The 20,486-nt window shown below is 37.2% G+C and overlaps 2 protein-coding genes across 2 annotated transcripts in view; both read left to right on the forward strand.

Annotated features, from left to right (window-relative positions):
- adgrg4a (adhesion G protein-coupled receptor G4a) overlaps window positions 1-14,170 on the forward strand; it is a 28,383-nt gene extending 14,213 nt beyond the window's left edge. The window contains exons 17-26 of the mRNA XM_056472733.1: window positions 1,589-1,738; window positions 1,880-1,999; window positions 2,245-2,290; window positions 2,383-2,486; window positions 2,770-2,891; window positions 9,340-9,608; window positions 10,477-10,573; window positions 12,181-12,461; window positions 13,697-13,798; window positions 14,006-14,170. Of these exons, the coding sequence (XP_056328708.1) occupies window positions 1,589-1,738; window positions 1,880-1,999; window positions 2,245-2,290; window positions 2,383-2,486; window positions 2,770-2,891; window positions 9,340-9,608; window positions 10,477-10,573; window positions 12,181-12,461; window positions 13,697-13,798; window positions 14,006-14,166 (1,452 nt within the window). The 3' untranslated portion in view covers window positions 14,167-14,170. The remainder of the gene's footprint in view (window positions 1-1,588; window positions 1,739-1,879; window positions 2,000-2,244; window positions 2,291-2,382; window positions 2,487-2,769; window positions 2,892-9,339; window positions 9,609-10,476; window positions 10,574-12,180; window positions 12,462-13,696; window positions 13,799-14,005) is intronic.
- A 914-nt stretch (window positions 14,171-15,084) lies between these two features.
- vgll1 (vestigial like family member 1) lies at window positions 15,085-19,879 on the forward strand. The gene is made up of 4 exons (XM_056472318.1): window positions 15,085-15,250; window positions 16,555-16,731; window positions 16,822-17,181; window positions 19,096-19,879. Exons 2-4 carry the CDS (start codon window positions 16,569-16,571, stop codon window positions 19,134-19,136), a joined length of 564 nt encoding a protein of 187 aa, XP_056328293.1. The 5' UTR covers window positions 15,085-15,250; window positions 16,555-16,568; the 3' UTR covers window positions 19,137-19,879.
- The last annotated feature ends 607 nt before the right edge of the window (window positions 19,880-20,486 follow it).

The following is a 20,486-nucleotide window of genomic DNA, read 5'->3' on the forward strand; positions in this document are numbered from 1 at the left end:
TGAGGAAAAGTAAATGGTAAGGTCATTTTTATTTTGGGGTGAACTATCCCTTTAAATACACAAGCAGATATTATTGAGTCATTTAAATTTTCCACTACATAAGGGCAAAATCTTCAGCAGAAGTCAGTTGAGCGAATCAGTTAAATGAATAATTCCATGACTCATTCACATGTTGCCACCTATTGTCAATGTAAGCTAAATCAAGCTTTTTTCCAATGTATTGTTTGTGACTGTAGTGAATGAGGACAATTGTGCTTTCTGAAATAGAAACCATAAATTATAAGTGTATTATAATAGTGCTCCTTTTATCTATGTAGTTTGATTGGTAGAACATTGTGGTAATGTACTGTACTGCACCAGTCCTAGGAAACCATCAACATGCAATGTTGAAATATGTACTAGACTGTAAATCATGTTCCAAAACCTCTGCTGAACGTGTAATTGTACAGTGTAAATAAAAGTTGTTTCAGCTTTAAAAAGTAAGTGTTTGTGCTGCCTTGAAGTGAAGTTTACTTCACTTAAATAGTGAAAGTGTCTTAACTCAGATTAAAGTTGACAGGATTTGACAATTCAAGTGTAATAGAAGTGGTCTAAGTTTAGTTAACTTGATAAGTTGTAATTAAGAATGATGTTGATAAGTGTTTGTAATTCAAGTGTAATGAACATGGTTTAAGTTTAGTGAACTTAAATAATGAAGTCGACTCTCTCATTCACACACACACTATGGCCAATTTTGTTTTTCAATTCACTTAAACATGCACCCTGAACTAAAACCAGAGCACACTTAGGAAACTCATGTAAACACGGATATGCAAACTCCACACAGAAACACCAACTGGCCCAGCTAGAACTTGAACCAGTGATCTTCATGCTATGAGGCAACAGTGCTAAACAGTGAGCCATAGTTTCACATTACTGACCTTAAATTAATTAAGAAAAATATAATTTTGAAGTCTGTAAATACAAATTTTACCAAAAAAGAATGTATCTGAGAAGAACCTTAGACAAAAACATACACCATTACAATGAGAAAACGGCAGTCAGTGTTGCCAGATCCACTTGAATGTTTTCAGTCCAAACTATCCAAAACCTTCCTAAACCCTCCTTAAAAAAAAAAAAACTGCCTAAAAATGAGTAAGCACACACACTTGGTTTTTGTTAAATATGTAACATAAAATGCACGTTTAAAACATCCAAACTGATCCCAAACCCACCCAAATTTTGTCAAATTTAAGCCTTTTTTAACCAGCACAATCAAATTAAATTCTAAATCTGCAGAAATACGTTTATCGTCTGATGTCATCCAAAAGTATTAAATAATAATACTTAATAATTATATATATAATTTTGGTTGGTAATGTTAGTCAGACGTAAACAACACACACAGCATGATGGTGTCATTATTTTTATGCCAGGTAAAGGGCAATCAACTGTAAAAAGTATAGTTAAAAGTATAGGCTATAATAAACTGCTTGCACAAACCACCTATCAGGTAATATTTTTTAGAGAACTAAACAATATTTTTTTCTCATCAATTCTTTGAAAGCTTTTTGTTCTTGCAGTAATGATTTCTCTTTTCTTTTTGCAGATATTTTACGATGAAAACTTTACAGAGAACCCAGACACAGGAACCGTAGCTTTCATATCATTACCTCCAACAATTGAGAACTTTTTCCCAAACAGTGGAGCCAGACCTCGTGTTCAGTTCCATTTTTACGGCAAAGAAAAATTATTTGAGGTAACATGCATTCTTCAGAATTTTCACATGTATTTTCCTCACCTTTGGAAGAAGACTAAACCACTTAAATAACAGCAAATTGAAACAAAATTTTATGCAAGAATCAGTACCAGCTTCTGATGGCAAACTGTTAACATCCAGGACACATCAAGCAACCTGACGCTGAACTCTTATGTAGTGTCTGCCAGTGTCACCAATGCCACAGTGAGCGAGCTTGAGATCCCAGTGATGGTCACTCTCCGCCATCTCCAAAACAAAGAGGTTTGTATGGATACAATCAGCCACCACCAAAACAAACCATAAAATTAAATGTTCAGCGTCTTTACTGCCCCATTGTGCAACTGTTTGATTAAACTACAGCTAAATAATATGCTTCCAATAAGCGTGTGCTATCTTTTGTCAACAAATATCTTCCTACTAATAGCTTTTTGTGAATATGAGGCCATGATAACCCCTGATATTATTACAGATTTATAGTCTGATCATTAAAGTATTTCTTGTTGTAGAACTGGGACACAGTAAAGTGTGTCTACTGGGACTTCAACAAAAACGGTAATTTCAATTTTAAATATAAATCTACTGTAAATGTGCTCTTTATTTCCCAATCTTCAGTTCAGTTCAACCAGGGTTTGTATATCTTTTAGATAAGAAAGGTGGATGGAATGATAAAGGATGTGAAATGGTGAACTCTAACGCCACTCAAACCTCCTGTTCCTGTGACCACCTGACACATTTTGGCATCCTTCTTGTAAGTTTCCAAAAAACAAACACTGAAATAAAGTAGTTTTATAAAGTGCACAATGGCATTTACGGTTGTGTGGATCTACATTTGCCTTTGCAACAGCACAAGGTCAGTGAATTAAAACTGACAAATTATGTAGCAAGGACAATTTTGCTTTTATGAAAACATTTGGAAACTAAAGGTCAGTGTTAATTAACAGATGACAAACGATGGAGATGTACTCAACATTTGCATAATATATGCCTGGATTTTGTTTATTTGTATTCGTTTTTCTCAACCTGTCTTCCAGGATATCTCGAAAACTCCAATAAACCCAAAGGATGAATGGGTTCTGACTATAATATCGTATGTGGGCTGTGGAACATCCTCCATCTTTCTTGGAGTCACGTTACTCACCTATTTGGCATTTGAGTGAGTTTATAACTATGATAACATCGCAATAAGGAATATATTTCATTTGTTTGCTTAAAAGGGATCAAAAATTAAGATTTACACACTATTTACTCACAATCAAGTGGTTCTAAACCTTAATGAGTCCTTTTCTTCTACTGAACACAAAAGAAGATATTTTGAAGAGTGTTGGAAACCACTGACATTGTAGAATCATAGGCTCATTCTGAAAACGTAATCCTATATACATTTCTGAAGATCGTGAATTATATAGCCAGAAGTACATATGGCTGCATTTCGTCTTGAAAACGAACAATACGGGGCGTTATGATGCCGTTTCTTTTCGGGGTAGGAGCTGACCTCTTACTTCGTGAAGTTTTCAAACTAATTTCGAGAGAAGCACGTGATATGATTGACTGCAGCTGGCCACTCATCTACATTCACTAGTTAGCCAATCAGATTAACCCCAACTCACTATAAGTAGCCTAGCTAGAACTACTCTCTTATCTTCGTTTTCCGAAGAAACTAGCGACAAGTCCGCTCCAGCTCGTCCGAAAGCTACTCACGGACAAACCAACCTCCTACTATTTTAATCATCATCATCATTATCATCATCATCATCATATCGTCGTCAACTACAACGAAAACAACAACAACAACAACGGAGGCGGCGGAGATCACAACAGCGCAGCAACGGGCAAGAAAGAAAGCTCCGCGCTCCCTGAAACATCAGCCCCATCTCAACAACACCCAGCTCAGCCTGGAAGTCTGCCCGAGACTGAGGCTCCAGTAAGAGGCCAAAGGCCTAGCTACTCCAGCCAGAGCACAATGTTTTATACAATCCTCATCTCCCGCTACTTCAAACCGCCACGTACCTTCTCCAGCGTCATCCTACGTCTCTCGTATCCAACAAACGACAGTCACAGAACTCCTCCAAACTCCTAGACGCCGGAACCACAAATTCCATACTGCTGCAATAAACCCGAAAAGACCTTACGAATCCACGTCTTCACTGACTCCGCCCCCCTAGGACATTACAACCACACGCTCCTGCTACGCCCCCTAAACACTACGTACTACAGCCTACAACACTGCGCCACCCCAGGCCACCAAAGAAAGCCCTAAAGCAATCTCGGAATCTCCCGGACAATAACGCAACTCTTCTAGCCTGCAGCTCCCCAATCCAGTGCAAACTCCAGCCCTCCTCTTCCAGCAATCCTTACCACTCTAAACCCTCTTCAACATTCTCTGCCAAATCTCCTACATTAACCAGCAATAAGAATTTTCCACCCCAAGATCCCTACGTACCCGCCCATCTTCCCTGCTAAAGACACCATCCCAGCTCTCTCACTTCTACACACTTGCCACTACTGCGGCGACACGCACGCCGTCAGCCAAGTCTAAAGAAACAAATTACTTGTCAACATTTAAATCTTTATACTGATTTACGTTTGCACCCTGACCTAATTTTTCTGAATTTCTCATTCCAGGTCTGTATAATGGATCCAAGCCCGGTATCTTGGCGCTCCCTTCCCAGCCCTCCACCAACGCTGAACCAGAAATCACAGAGCTATTATAGAGAAAGAGATCGACAATAAATTCATGTTCGATCCCCTCATTCTTGCTGCTTCAAGCACATTCACATTAGCCCTACTGAAATGGGCATTAGAACGTTTCTAAAAACGTCTAATAACGGATCTTTCATCTTCTCATAATTCCGCCTTTTTCAGCACTATTCACCACGCCGAACGAAGATGCCTTAATTACCACGCCATAAACCAAGAAATCTCTTTAATTAATCTAGTCTGCTGCAAGCTTGGCTCGCAGTCGACATCACCCCCGCCTTTTAAGTCATTCCTGATATCTGGTATCTCCGATTTCTGGCATTAATCAGACAATACAATTGTACTTCGCAGTCTGTCTAACATTCGGACGCAGAAGTAACCACATTTATACTTCAGAAACTATTTGCGGGATTCTCGCCAATAACTACGGCGTTCGCACGTAGTTCATCTACTAGATGTTTACACGTATCTCTTACTGACAGAGATATAAGTTCTGAAGATATAATATATCTGAAGATATAAGAAAATTTAGTGACAAGTCTTTCTAACATTGGCATTTCCATCATGGAAGAATCTCCGGCTCAAGCACTTCTATAAAATTCCTAAGCATCAATTTGGATTCGCAGAATTGCATACATGCATGCATACCTAAATAAATATATTGAAATTTAGTTCCCTTATATATTCTTGAAGAGAAAAGATTGCGCTAAGCACAACTGTCCATCTTAGGACATCAAAACTCACACGCGCATTATCCTGCAGGGACGCCTTTTCGTCTCTCACCTCCTTCAACTCGCAGCATCAGTCCCCGGATTAGATGAGAATATATCTCTATCCGATCTCGGCCATAACACTCGGCCCGAAGGGCGTCGCGCACCGGAGGCACCGCTCAGAGCGGCGACGGGGTGCGCACATGACAAGGGAAAAGAGTCCTGAATTGTGACTAGGCACTGCGGACAGCCCCCGACGCGCACCCTGATAGAACATATGTTCAGAATCCTAAATGCATGGCGCAACGCAGCACGTCACTGAACAGCGCTTAGGCGTGCGACCGGCTTATGCTTTCCTTCCTAAGCGCTGGAATTGCTGCCCACTCATTCATAAACGATCCAATTTCATCCTCAGTTCATATCTTTAATACACAGACGCCGCCCCCGCCGTAGGCTTAGAGGGATGTTATCAGGACTGCCGACGCGCTACCAACGGACCATATCGCGGAGAAATTAAGTCCGCCTCCAAAATTCTCAATTACTGTTACAATGAAGCCGCTGTCCACTGCACTAACAAAGGCGTTATCATTATCATTATCACAACTGTTGTACATGTTCCTAATTATATAAGGAAATTGCTGATTCCCTTTCTTGCTTTTGTTTCTAGAAACTGGTACCAGAAGCAGAGCCGCACCTGACCTCATCCCTCCTTGAAGATGACATTCCCACATACATGATTTGCATCAACACCCATAAATACATTTTAGGAAGTAACCCCAGAAAGGATACCTATCCTTGCATACAGATCACACTCTAGATGTAATGCTTATTCTTGTTTTTTTGAGTTTCTCAGATGTTGTGAAATTACAGTAACATCTAATTTGATCCCAACATCCACCGCACCATCACAGATCTAACTTTGATTGATGAGGAAACTATCAATCAAGATAACCAGATCAATCCAGAAAGGATAATGCATCTACATATTCAATATTCCCTCCCCCACAAGCCATTCCAAATACTCCTAGCATACATACACTATAAGAAATGCTAAGCTTAAGTCCCCCTGCCCCCCTTTTTCATAGATGACGCACCCCACCCAGTGACACGCTTTTGGTTCCAAAAACACCTCAAAGCAGTCCTCCACCATTCAGGCTTCCCACCAGGATCATACTCCAGTCACTCATTCAGAATAGGAGCCGCCACCACAGCTGCACACAAAGGGCTATCTCAACAACACATACAAACACTAGGAAGGTGGTCTTCCGACGCCTTCAAATCCTACATTCGACTCAGCCACAGCCATCTAAAGGAAGCCCAAAGGACCCTCACCAGTAGACACCTTAAACCCAGCGGCCAAGGGCACGAGCCCAATCCAGGGATAAGCCTAGACACAGCCATCCCAGCTTCCAGAGGGCGGAGGAGCTCCTCAGCCACCCAAGGGCGCGGGCACGACCCAGCCACCTAACCCTCCTTTCTGGCTCTGAGTCTCACTCAGCTTTCTCTCCCTATTCACGCACCTAACTCCAGCAGGAGTTTTTTCCCGCCCAGGCACCCCCTGTCACCCCGCCCCCCCCTGGCCGCTGCCACAGAAGTCTTCACCACCCCTCCACCTTTCCCTGACTTCTGTAGGACCCTGCCCCCCCCATGGCTCTGACTCCCGCAGGAGTGTTACCCCGAGCTTCGGTTCCCGCAGGAATCATCTCACAGCCCCTCCCCCAACCCTAGCTTTTACATATTATAAGTCATTTTAACAATGACATATAATATTGCCTTTTATTTTTCTCTCTGTTTGATTTTATTTATATAAATTCATATCTATATGCACCCACGCATATAAATATTAATTTATATATAGCGCTGCCACCATCACGCTCTGTTCTCGCAGGAACACCCCCAGAGCACCAATTCTGCCCGTCACCCTCCGGCAGGAGTCTTCACCTCCCCCTCATCTCTCCCGACTCCTACTGGAGCAGGCCAAAATAGCTCAACCAACCCCGAGCTGTGACACGAGCACGAGTCACGTCACCGACCCTCCCCGGCCCTAGCTTATTTTATTTTCTTATACATTTATTTTACACATTTACCTTTCATTTATTTTATTTCATTTATATATATGTATATATATATGCACCCACGCATATAAATATACATTTATATATAGTGCCGTCACCCTCAAGCTCTAACTCCCGCAGGAGTGGTCCCGAGCATCGACCCCCGCAGGGGTCATCGCCCAACTGCCATTCACCCTTCAGCTGGGGCATTCACCTGCCCTTCCTCTTCCCGACTCCAGCTGGAGATGGCAAATACAGCTCTATCTCCCGCAGGAGTGGCCAGGAGCTTCGACTCCCGCAGGAGTCCAAAAAATCGCCCCCCCCAAGGCACTAGATTACCCCATTATATATTTATATATCTATATATTTTCATATATACATATATATTTATATATAGCGCTGCCACCTCCCAGCTATATCTCCGCAAGGAGTGTTCCTTGAGCAATCCACTCCTTTGGAGTCCCTGCCCCACCCCAGCCCCCTTCACCCCCCTCTTATCCAGCTGAAGTCCTCAATTCCCCTTCCCCATTTTTAACTACCCCAGCAGGATTCCTGTCCATCCCATGGCTCTAACCCCCGCAGGGGTCTCCCCGAATCTACTCCCGCAGGAGTATTCATAGCCATGCCAACCCTGCTCAGGCTCCCGCAGGAGTCTGTATCATCCTTTGCTCCCACAGGAGCCCCCTTTTCCTTTCCTTCTGAAAAACCAATATATCCAGCAGCCGGATATAGCCTTCCAAGCCTTTTGGGGAGTTTCTTCGAATACACGGCTGCTGTCCCGAGTCTCCTGCATTTGGGGAGCTCTCGAGAACCACCTGATCTCGTACTCCCCGCATATGCTCTATGGACCAGGCGGGAGCCCTGGGCTCACCTATCTCCGAGCTCAGGGTTCTCTCCCGGGACAGCATGCCAAACCTGCTAACAGTTGTCAAACAATATCTAAGTGTGAACTCTTGAAGTGAAGTTTTCAAACTAATTTCGAGAGAAGCACGTGATATGATTGACTGCAGCTGGCCACTCATCTACATTCACTAGTTAGCCAATCAGATTAACCCCAACTCACTATAAGTAGCCTAGCTAGAACTACTCTCTTATCTTCGTTTTCCGAAGAAACCCCCCATCCACCCCATCTCCTCCTCCTTTCTACCTCTTACCACGGGGAGCTCTCGAGAACCACCTGATCTCGTACTCCCCGCATATGCTCTATGGACCAGGCGGGAGCCCTGGGCTCACCTATCTCCGAGCTCAGGGTTCTCTCCCGGGACAGCATGCCAAACCTGCTAACAGTTGTCAAACAATATCTAAGTGTGAACTCTTGAATGTATGGATGGCTTTCCCGCTGTTACCAGTTTGTCCAGTAGCTCGCCATGTACGGTGACGACAGGGTTTGAGTCCAGTGTAGAACTGTTCTAGAAAGCAGATAAAACAAAAAACGAAAGCCAAAAATTTATAATAACTAGGTGGGAATGTGGTAAAAATCAGGGGGCTTTTCTTTTTCTTGATGGCTTTTTAAAACACTGTGGTTGGGTTTAGGGAAGTGGGTGGTCACTGGTCAATCTGTGCCTTTTAAAACACTATCGGTTGGGTTAAGGGAAGGGAGTGGGTGGGGGTTATCGATCGGTTGGTCAGTCAGTCAATCGACAGCGGCCTCTGGTGGATTTACGTGAGAAGAGCAGGTGTGAATGGCACTCGAAAGATAAATTTGAGATCTGAAAAAGCATACACAATGACCTCTGGTGGATTTGCGAAAACAAAAGCTCCTGGGATATATTTGGCACTCTCTAGAAATGTATACAGGGGTACATTTTCAGAATGAGCTTGGGTTACAACCATGGTAGGAAAAAAATACCATGGAAGTCAATGGCTACCAGTTTCCACAATTCTTCAACATATCTTCTTGTGTGAGAAGAAACTTAAACAAGCTCAATAAACAATGACAGAATTTTCATTTTTGGGTGAACTATCCCTTTAAGCAGCTTAAATATATAAGTATCAGCTTTCATAAATATGCGATTACTGATCAAATAGTTGAGATACTAAAAGTCTTCATATATTACTGGATATAATAACACAATTATTATACAAAATGAATGTTTCGCTGTGTTCTTTATTTTTCCTCATATATGTTGTTTTACTACAGGAAACTGAGACGAGACTACCCTTCCAAGATCCTTATTAACCTCTGCATGGCCCTGCTAGGGTTGAACATGTTGTTCCTGGTGAACTCCTGGTTTGCCTCTTTTAACAGCAATGCCCTTTGTATCACTGTAGCAGCCTTTCAACATTACTTCTTTCTGGCTACCTTTACTTGGATGGGACTTGGTGCAATCAACATGTATCTGGCCTTGGTCAAGGTCTTTAACTCATATGTGCCATCTTACATCCTCAAGTTCTGTGCAGTTGGATGGGGTGAGACAGCAAGTTTTGTAATCATGTACACTTTAGGTGTGGTCACATTTAGCCTGCTTTTTGTGGGGAAAATCCAATAATGATGTGTGCAATCATGAGTTTCGCATGAGCTTGAGTAAGTTTGCCGTGCAGACTTTGTTTCAAATTGACCTGAAATGCTTTGAGCACTGAATTCACTATGTTGACTAACAGAAAAGATGCTTTTGTTTGAGTAATTCTTATCCATCTCAATTCTACTAACAATGGGGCTTTTTGAATGTCCTGAAATGTCTTGATTTTTTTTCAAATGTGACTGCACCTTTGTACTGTGAAGTTTGTATTTAAATGAACTTTCTATTATAAAAATAATTGTGTGTAACATTTAAGAAACATATGAAGGGGTTCTGTTTGTTGCAACATAGGCTCTTTCTAAAAACATAGCCCTATATACATTTCTGGAGATCGCGAATTATGTAGCCTAAAGTATGTATGGCTTCATTCGTCTTTAAAATAAATGCTACGGGGCGGTATGACACCATTCCTTTTCGCGCTTACCAGCTGACCACTTACCTCCAAATGGACAGCTCTCCTCCTGTAACCAGTTTGTCCAGTCACCATGTAGGGTCGGTCAGTCAGTCCGTGAGTCATTCAGTCAATCGACAGCAGCCTCTAGTGGATTTAGGCGAGGACAGCAGGCGTGAATGACACTCATGAAATTTGAGATATGAAAAAGCGTAAACAGCGGCCTCTGGTGGATTTGCAAAAACAAAAACTGCAAAAAAACGTAGCTGGGACGTATTTGGTGCTCTCCAGAAATGTATAAGAAATGGTACGTTTACAGAATGAGCCTGAGTTGGTTTGTTAATTGTAAAACTGTTGTTTTTTGCAGGTATACCTTTGTCGGTTGTAATTTTAGTGCTAGCCATCGATTTCAATTCATATGGCACCAGCCTCTCCCCAGACCTTCTCCAAGAATCTGCTGCTTTGTAGGTGGCAAATTTTAAATGCACAATCATATAATACATTTTTGTGTGTTCCAACCTTTACAAAAAACACATGCACCTTACAATTTAAAATCATGTGGAGCATGTGAAGAAATGTGACTCGCATTTGGTTTTTCATAGTAATAGCAAAGCATAATCCATCTACAAGCATAATCAGGGGCGGATTTAACCAATAAGCGAAGTAAGCAGCCTCTTAGGCGCCCAGGAAATTTAGGGGCCCCCAAGAAATACCAAGAAGTATAAATTATACATATTGTTTTCTATGATATTTTGTATGGTGAGGGTCTAACAAAGTAAATGTTAACGTAACTATAACATCTACACAAATTTGTCTTGCACCCCTAATCATGGAGCAGTCAGGTCAGGTAAAGATTCAGTTTTAAAAACTATTTATTATCTTCGATTAATTCATTTTTGGCAGCACGATGGTGCCGTGCTGGATAAGTTGGAAAACATATGCTGGATAAGTTGGCGGTTCATTCCGCTGTAACGACCCCTGATTAATAAAGGGATTAAGCCGAAAAGAAAAGGAATGACTGAATGATAATTCTTTTTTGTTGTTGTTGTGAATTCATATTAGGAAAACAAATCATCTAAAATGAGAATTCATTATGATATGAACATAGAAAATAAGATTCAGTGATATAAGAAAAAACCTGTAAAATACATAAATAAAAAATTTATAAAACTACAAAAGGTGAATTTTAGCACTGTTGGGCCCCATGGCTGGAACTGCTTAAAGCCCCCAAATCACTAAATCTGCCCCTGATGACAAAATAACTATATAGCTATAACCATTAAGAATCCCAGTCTCATAAGAAAACATTACTTTCCTCCGGGTGCTCCAGTTTTCCCCCACAGTCCAAAGACATTTGCTATAAGTGAATTGGATGAACTTGGCTGTAGTGTATGTGTGTGAATGCGAGAGTGAATGGGTTTTTCCCAGTACTGGGTTGCAGCTGGATGGGTATTTGCTGTGTAAAACATATGCTGAAAATGTTGGCAGTTCATTCCACTGTGGCAACTCATGATAAATAAGGGACTAAGCCGAAGAAAATGAACGAATGAAGGTTGTTGGAATTAGGTGAATTAGTATGAATTCACATGTTATTCTCATTTGTATGTTTTGAACTTTAGGAGTTGCGTTTTCAATGATTATTGCTTTATCTTTTTACAAACTGCACATTTTCCTACAGAGCACAGTGTTCTAATATTTGTAAAGCCGCGCAAACACGGGGAGAACATGCAAACTCCACACAGAAATGCCAACTGGCCCAGCCAGGACTCAAACCAGCAACCTTCTTGCTGTGAGGCGATAGTGCTAACCACTGAGCCACCATGCTGCCCAATTCCCAATTTCTTGGAGTCAAAGCTCTGTTAGTTCAGCTAATGAATGAGCAATAAAAACACAAGCTCATCCTTATGAAAAAAACACACATGCATCCCATTGCTTCACATGCTAAAAATCCCATTTAAACGTGAAGCTCATGTGATGTTTTTCTGTATGGATTATTATAGTTGGTTCATATTATTAGTTTTCCTTCTTGAACATCGTGGTCATATATTATTTCTCTCTTCATCCTTTTCAGCTGCTGGTTTAAGAATGACGTGACCTTTTACGTGACGGTGGTTTCGTTCGCCATCCTGATCATGGTCTGTAATATCATCGTGTTTGTCGTGGTACTGGTACAGATCCACAAAATGCGGGTCAACAAGCCTTCCAGCAGCAGAAAAGGGTTCCTGCATGACCTTCGAGTGGTGGCCAGCCTCACCTTCCTGCTGGGACTTACCTGGATACTAGTCTTCTTCGGCTGGGGCGCAGCTAAAACACCCCTGATGTACCTGTTCTCCATCCTCAACAGTCTTCAAGGTAACAAGGGCTTCTAATGCTCAGGGAGAGAAAATGAAAGCTAATAGAAAATTCAATGCATGTGTACATTTGTGATTGCAAAGGATCATACGGGAACATAAGCAAGAAAGCATACTGTACATTAATCTACACTACCTGACAAAAGTCTTGTCATCAATCCCAGTTGTAAGAGCAACAAATGTTAACTTGACTTCTAGCTGATCACTTGGAAAAGTGGCAGATTAGATAGGTCGATTTTTCCAAAGAATTGTCTATTGAACTCCATCCCAATCATCACAAATACTGCAGAAGACCTCTGGTAAGGCATAAAAACCTTTGTCAGGTAGTGTAGGATTTAAATGTTAACTATGTAGTTTCTCCACTACTAGGAGAATTGCAAAAATAATGAGACAATCTAAAACACTTAACCCAAAAAATTATGTGTAAAAATATGTACAGGCTAATAGATAAAACCAGAATGTAAATGCATATAAAACAATTAGAAATTAGTCTAAGTTTGAAATATATATACTTAAAGTAATTTTTTTATATATATTCTGTATACAGACAAACAGACGCAACTGTTTTCCATCCATTGAAAACCATAGGAAAAAAGTGGTTTGCATATTGCATCCATATTTGGGCTTCATCTGCTTGCCTGTATGCAGTAGAATATATTTTAAAAACTGTCATTCAAATTAGATCCTTACATGTTATTTTATTTAGCATTAAAGATGCCATAGAATGCATGGATATGATGTGTTAAACTGTTCATAGAATATATGTGGCATGGGCAAACAGAAACTTCATTCCCATTAAATGCAATGGCCTGTTTTACCTTATTTGGAAAGGTCATGAATATTTATGAGCTTAAGTGTGGACATTTATTATATATTAGCAATATATGTTATAAATATTATTAGTAAACTGAGTAGATGGCATATAGTAGAATTGCAGAATCAAATGCTGTTGAGGGTGTGGCAAAAGACTAGAATATCCATATTAATGATCTTGTGACATCAGTGTTATGTGCTAATTTGCCTGTTTTTCAGTGGTTTTGCTGGAAACTATGAAGTTTGAGGTTGAAGATTTGAGATTTCAATGTACTGAATTCTTATTATTCAACTGTGCCTATACAGACTTTCATTATATGGCACTTTTAAGCACTTTTTCATGTTTTAGAGTGTCCTAGAATAATGCATCTATTAAAAAAAAAACCCAGAAATATCTATAGACAAATGTTTTATGTATTTCAGGTTTCTTTATCTTCCTGTTTTATTGCCTGATGAAAGACAACGTTAGAAAGCAGTGGAGGATGCATCTCTGCTGTGGAAGATTCAAACAGTCTGAATACTCAGGTTTGGCAACAACTAAATTCATCTTTAAACTATAATCAATAGATACAACTATGAGAAATATTCTAATAATAATTCTTATTTTTACAAAACAACACATTAAATACCCCCAAGAAATATAAAGAAGTTATCTACTTCGAAATGTACTCAACAAGTGAACATTGTCCCATTTACTGTTAACAAGATAGACAACATACTCTTTTGGAACAGACTGGAGCCGTTCTGTGCCAAAGGGGGACAAAGGGAAAGGTGGTCTACAAGTCTCATCATCCATGAAGTCAGAAACTACCAGTGAAAGGAAGATCTCGGATACCTCAAACACAGGGACCAGCAATGATGGCTCTTTCCTGAAACAAGAGAGAAAACAATGAGGAATATTCATTCTTTTCTTTTGTAGTGATCTTAAATGATGCCTTTGAAAAACCTCTACAGAAATTTCTAAAAAGCTTCTCGTTTCATTAATTTTAAATCTGTTTCACTAATTATTTATTTCTTCCAGGGATATTAAATAAAGGCATAGTTCACCTAAAAATTAAAATTGTCATCATTTACTCTAGCTTCACATGTTTCAAAGCTTTATGAGTTTCTTTTTTCTGTTGAACGCAAATGAAGAAATTTTGAAGAAAACTGGAAACCTGTAACCATTGACTTTCACAGTAGGAAAAACTATGGAAAACTATAGCATTCTTCAAAATATCTTCTTACTCATAAAGGTTTGGAAACACTTGAGGGTGAGTAAATGATAAGTACATTTTCCTTTTTGGGTGAACTATCCCTTTAAGAAGGTTATGTTATGTAATGTATGTCATGGAGTGTCATTTCAGTAATACATCATCCATTTGTAAAAACTATAGGTAAATATACTAAACATACTTTCTTATATATAGTTAAACAATAAAATTGCATGATAAATTGTTCTTGCTTTAGACTGTCAGTATTAAAAAAGACTTGCAGGTTATTTCTGCCAGCTGTAAAAAAATTATATAAAATCCAGATGTTTTGTACATAACACGCTACAGTAACAGGGTTTTGGTTAACAAATAATGTATGTCACGTTTGTTTCTCTTTGCTTTCAAAATATGTATTAGGTATTTAGATTTGCAAACTGAAAACATTTTTGTCTGATCCACCGTGTCAGCGGGGAAAGGAAATAAAGTAACATGTCCTAAAAACATTAGTTTTGTCAGTGTCTTTTTCCTCTGGAGTCGACAGTTAAACTCGTTCAGTCACATTCTACTCATACTGGTAAAAGTTCAGAGATTGACGCCCCTGCGTTTAAGAGCAAAACGTGTCGCAGTTTAGTCGCCTGATCAGTTTAACTTCTGCTCAAAGCCAAACGATTTAACTGGCTTACCTGCAGCATGTTTACGTGGCGGATGTTACCTTTATTTTACCACTGTGATTCATCGGGTTGCAGCGATTAAAACGCGCAAGATTTCACAATTTTTTGATACGGTGAGTATAAAAAGGGCTGTGGAGGCTATTTTCTGCAATAATTTTATTTTAAAATAACTGCAACATAAATGTAACATTTTACTTTAATATTTTCCGTCTAAATACATGCATTTGTGAGTTTAAATAATCTGCCAATTTCTAAGATTTCATAATGAAATGAACTGCAGCATTGTTAACTATAAATGTTGCATATTTAATACTCATTTAAATTTATATTTTTGATTATGTAAATAACTATACATTTAGATGTTGCATGTAGCCTAATGTTGCTGTAAAAATGACAGAACACTGTCGGAAAATGATCGTCGACCAAGGAGTCAAGAGAAGAACATATATTTTATATAATCTATTATTTTGCATTTATGTTATTTGAAAACTTCCTTAAACAGATTGAATTTATGTTATTTGAAAAACAATTAAACAATTCTTTGCATTTTCCAGAAATTTATTTTAAACATAATTGAATAAATAACATAAGATAGGCTACCAGCAAGTCATACAGGTATAATACTTCATTCATTAATAACACATGATGTTTTCAAAAACTTATTTTCAAAATGTAAATTCCAGGTTCCATAAGTTAAATCTTTTAAATATTGTAGTATTGTCTTATACAAGGAGCAATACATTTGTTACAATATTTATTAATCTTTGGTAATAATTATAATATAGTTATAATACAGGTTTTTATCTTCATTTTATATATTCTCAGGTAAATAAAAAACGATTTTAATAATGTAGTAGGCGCTGGAATTAATATCAGTTGAAATTAGTCAATGCTTTCAACCTTTTATTAATTAACTGATAATGTTAACTATATATTCCATAATTCAGGTTTTCACAGTAATGCTATAGAAAATTACCCTTTAGAGTCTTGGCGAAAATAGTTATTTGTTTCTTAGTGTGAAGAACATTTAATAATCTATTTTGTTTATACAGTATGTTACTTTAATTTAATAAGTTAATCAGGTTTCAACAAATTTTTTTTATAGCTGAGATGACTAGAAAAGTAAAAAAATAAATAAAATTAAGGCAGCAATATATGTTTTACAGTGTGTGGTAAAGAACCTTTTGTGGAGTATAAAGGTTCTTCAAGGAACCATTGATGCAGATCCTCTGAATTCAGCTAAATTCTAATTATCAAATGCAGAACATTAATACAGGCTGTGCTATACTTACATCCTTTCATTTAACAATACCATACAAAAAACATCATAAAATTATGGGATGCTATTGCAATTTTACATTAAAACACACAACGTCAACACACATGATGTGCAATGTATGCTGCACCATTCCTGCAGTATCCAGATCAGTGATGGAGGAGGATCTAATGAACCCGGTGGCTAAGAAAACTAAAGAGCTGTCCGGTAGTGTCCTTCTCACCTACTTCCAAGGAGACATCAACAGCATGGTGGATCAGCATTTCTCCCGGGCTCTGAGTCAAGCGGTAAAGCCAAAGGAAAAGTCTGCACAGACAAGTAACAATTCTTTAACGGTATTCTTATGAAAAATATTCGACTTCTGGATGAATTTAAACATTAAATTATTACTATTATTATTACTTTTAGATGGATCCAGTCAATGGGAAACACATTCACAAACCAGATTTCAGCCCATGCTTCCTCCAGAACATCTCTGGTTAGGAACAAGCAGCGAGTCTCATTCAAACTATCACATGTCACAGAATCACCCTGCAAACAGTGGAATTTTGTGGCCAGGGGATCCGAGGCATGGTATGGGTCTCGCTCTGCCCCCGATGATGTACCCCTCAGTTACGTGCCCTGATGGATTGATAGCACCAGAGGACCAGTACTCTAATTCACTGTTACACTTGCTCCACAATGATCGTCCTGACACAAAGCAAGACCTCCACATGAATGGATGGACAAAGTATCCTGGATTTTGTAACCAGCGCAATCTAAAACCTGGTAAATGTCTTTTCCTTCTATCTAGAGCTATACTCATTTTGGTTTGGGTTCAGTATGTTTTAAAATTTTACTGAAAGAATTATGTTTCACTTACAGTATGTATTAAAGCTTCTAGGATGAATGAATGTATGAATAAGTTATGTTTGAATTTATATATTTATGTAATTGCAATCTCACAGTTTTTCTTAATTTATACCTCTCAATTCCCACAGTTATGGAGTTTCCTTGTGAATTTGTCATTTACATGTCACAATTCTGACTTTTTTTCCTTTTCTTTCTTTCTTTCTTTCTTTCTTTCTTTCTTTCTTTCTTTCTTTCTTTCTTTCTTTCTTTCTTTCTTTCTTTCTTTCTTTCTTTCTTTCTGTTATATCTTGCTGTTCACACATTTGGTTACACTTTATTTTGAGGTGACAAGTGTTCACTTAACCACTGAGTAATATTAATTAATCACTTGTACAATATGGCTAGGGCTAGAATGTGGGCTAGGTTTAAGGTTAGTTACATGTAATTATGCATAATTAATTGTAATTAATATAGTAAGTGCATGGAATGTAACTACATCACCTTAAATCAAAGTGTTACCAAACAATTCAGAATCAGAAAGAGCTTTATTGCCAGGTATGTTCACACATACGAGGAATTTGTTTTCATGACAGATCTTCTACAGTGCAACAGGATAACAGAGACAGGACAAAAAACAGATAATAAATATATATATAAAAAAAAAATAGAAATAAAAAAAAAATAGAAAAAAAATAGAAAAATAGAAGTTTTGCAAATTTTATATAGAATAAATATTTCACCATTTTTTGTTTTGTTTACATTTCTTTTTTTAATCTAAAACTTCAACTTAATTTCTCACTTTTCTAGCAATTCTGAATTTATATCTCACAAAGGACGTCTTTTATTAAACTATTTTATATATCGCAATTTAAATTTTTACCCCAAAATTGTGATTGAACTGTATTTCTCAGAGTTCTGACTTTATTCCTATTCCTATAGTTATATATTCATATATCTAGCATTTATCACCATTATATTTTGCTATTTTATTATTTCACTTATATTTTTATATTATTACCTTTATATTTTGCTATTTTTATATTTCACAAGTTTGTATATCTAGCATTTATCACCTTTATTTTTAGCTATTTTTATATTTCACAAATATTTTTATATCTAGCATTTATCACCTTTATATTTCGCTAATTTTTAATTTGAAAAAAAATTATATCTAGCATTTATGACTTTTATATTTCACTATTTTAATATTTCACAGTTCAATTTGTTTGTGATAAATAAACTGATAAATTCTGAGTAAAAAACTAAACTGTCAGATGTAAACCAAACTGCAAGAAAATCATAATCTTGAGATCAATTTTTTTTTAATTCCACGAATATAACAAGCTTCTACAGTCTTTCATGAATACTAGAATAAAAAGTAAAAAAAACTTTTGCAATAATATAAATGTCTGTTCTCTCCTTTTAATCAAGTTCATGCATTCTTACTAAATATAAGTATTAATTTATATTCATATAAAATAAAAAACATCTTACTGACCCCAGATATGTCAACAGCAGTGCATATATCTCTTAACACACACTTAACATACACACTGTAAACAAACCCTGGTTGCCATACATTTTTAAACTGAATTAAATTAACCTTGTGAGTCCATTGAACTTATATTATGTTAAACTGACTTTAAAGCTTGCATAACTTATAAAATTAAGTTAGAACATGATTAACTTAGTTTAATAAGTTACAATGACCTAAAAATATATGCTGTCATGACTAATTGTTTAATTTATTTTTCAGTGCATTTTACTAATTTTTATAGCATTTTTAGTAATATTTCAATTCTCAGATTTTTAATTATGTCACTTTTTGTTGTACTTTCTGTCTCCTTTTAGGTATGACAGTGATTGAGAAGAAGGATTTTGACTGGTATTAACCTAAGAAGTTATGTGAGATTTAAAAGCAGGAACAAAGAAGTCTTTCATCGTCCTTTCGTTTAACTGAACAAGTGACTAATGGCCCTTGCAATGCCTCACCTGGAGGCTTCTGCACATCCAACCTGTTCAGAAACAAGCTCTTCATGAATCACAGCACAGAAGATTGTAGACGAGATTAGCCTCAGGCTCTGAGGTTAAAGACGTTTATCACGCACACTACAAAACATGTAATTGGTGTATTTACAGACTTCTTTAACTGGGATTTGTATGAGATGGTGTGCATTTGTTGTTACTGAAAATTATAATTTTTATTTTCAGAAATTTTTATATGAAACGGCTGATACTTCTAAAGCTATTTGCTGTTGAATTTCATTTTTAAAATAGGCTGCATGTACATTAGTAACAAAGGTTTTAAAAAGTTGTGAAAGTCAATACACATAAATGTATAAATGTATGAAAACTAAATGTATAAAGATATTTTATATGGGCATTGATTTATAAAATACAAATGTTTCAGTTTGTTGCTTACACAAACCATATTTGTTCTCATTTCATTTATGGACATGTTACACAACTTGTAAATTTTTATTTTTTTTGGGGGGGGGGGGTTGTTTTATTATGGATGCATAATATTTGATGTCAACAACAAAAATAAATATAAATTAAGTATAAAGTATTTAAAAGCTTACATTGTTATCCTATCTACACTGTAAAAATATACATTAATTATTAGGTTGCATATTTTGTAGTGTTTTATGTTTATATACAGTTATGAATTGCATTATTTGCGTTTTATTTATGCTCTGTTGACTTTTGATGTTGAAAATTCAACACTGCAGATTAACAAAATGACTTTTATTGATATTTTAGTAGTTTGAGACAAAATATTGTTTATGAAATAATATAGAGAGAATTAAGTCTGTAAAATTAAATGAAATTAAATTTAAAGTACTGGCAGTTTATTACGTGTCTTTTTTTTTACTGTAATTTACATCACAAACACCATTCACTTCTAACTAAAAATGTCAACAAAAGTCACTTTTCAAATGTTTTGACATAAAAGCTTCTGGAGGAAAGATCAAGATCCCATAATGCAATTCAAAAACATAAATAAGTGAAAAAACATGAATCACAAAATATGGAAAACTCCTATATGGATATTTTTACAGTGTATGTTATTACACTGTAAAACCCAAAAAGTTAAGGTAACTCAAACCATTTGAGGAAACCGATTGCAACAAACCATTTAAGTACAAAAACTAATCTTAATGAGTACTGTGAACATAATTAATTTGAGTAAACCCAGCAATTTGAGCACAGTAAAACCCAATAGATGAAGAGAACTCAAA

The sequence above is a fragment of the Danio aesculapii genome, chromosome 14, assembly GCF_903798145.1.
Source record: "Danio aesculapii chromosome 14, fDanAes4.1, whole genome shotgun sequence".
NCBI classification, from domain to species: Eukaryota; Metazoa; Chordata; class Actinopteri; order Cypriniformes; family Danionidae; genus Danio; species Danio aesculapii.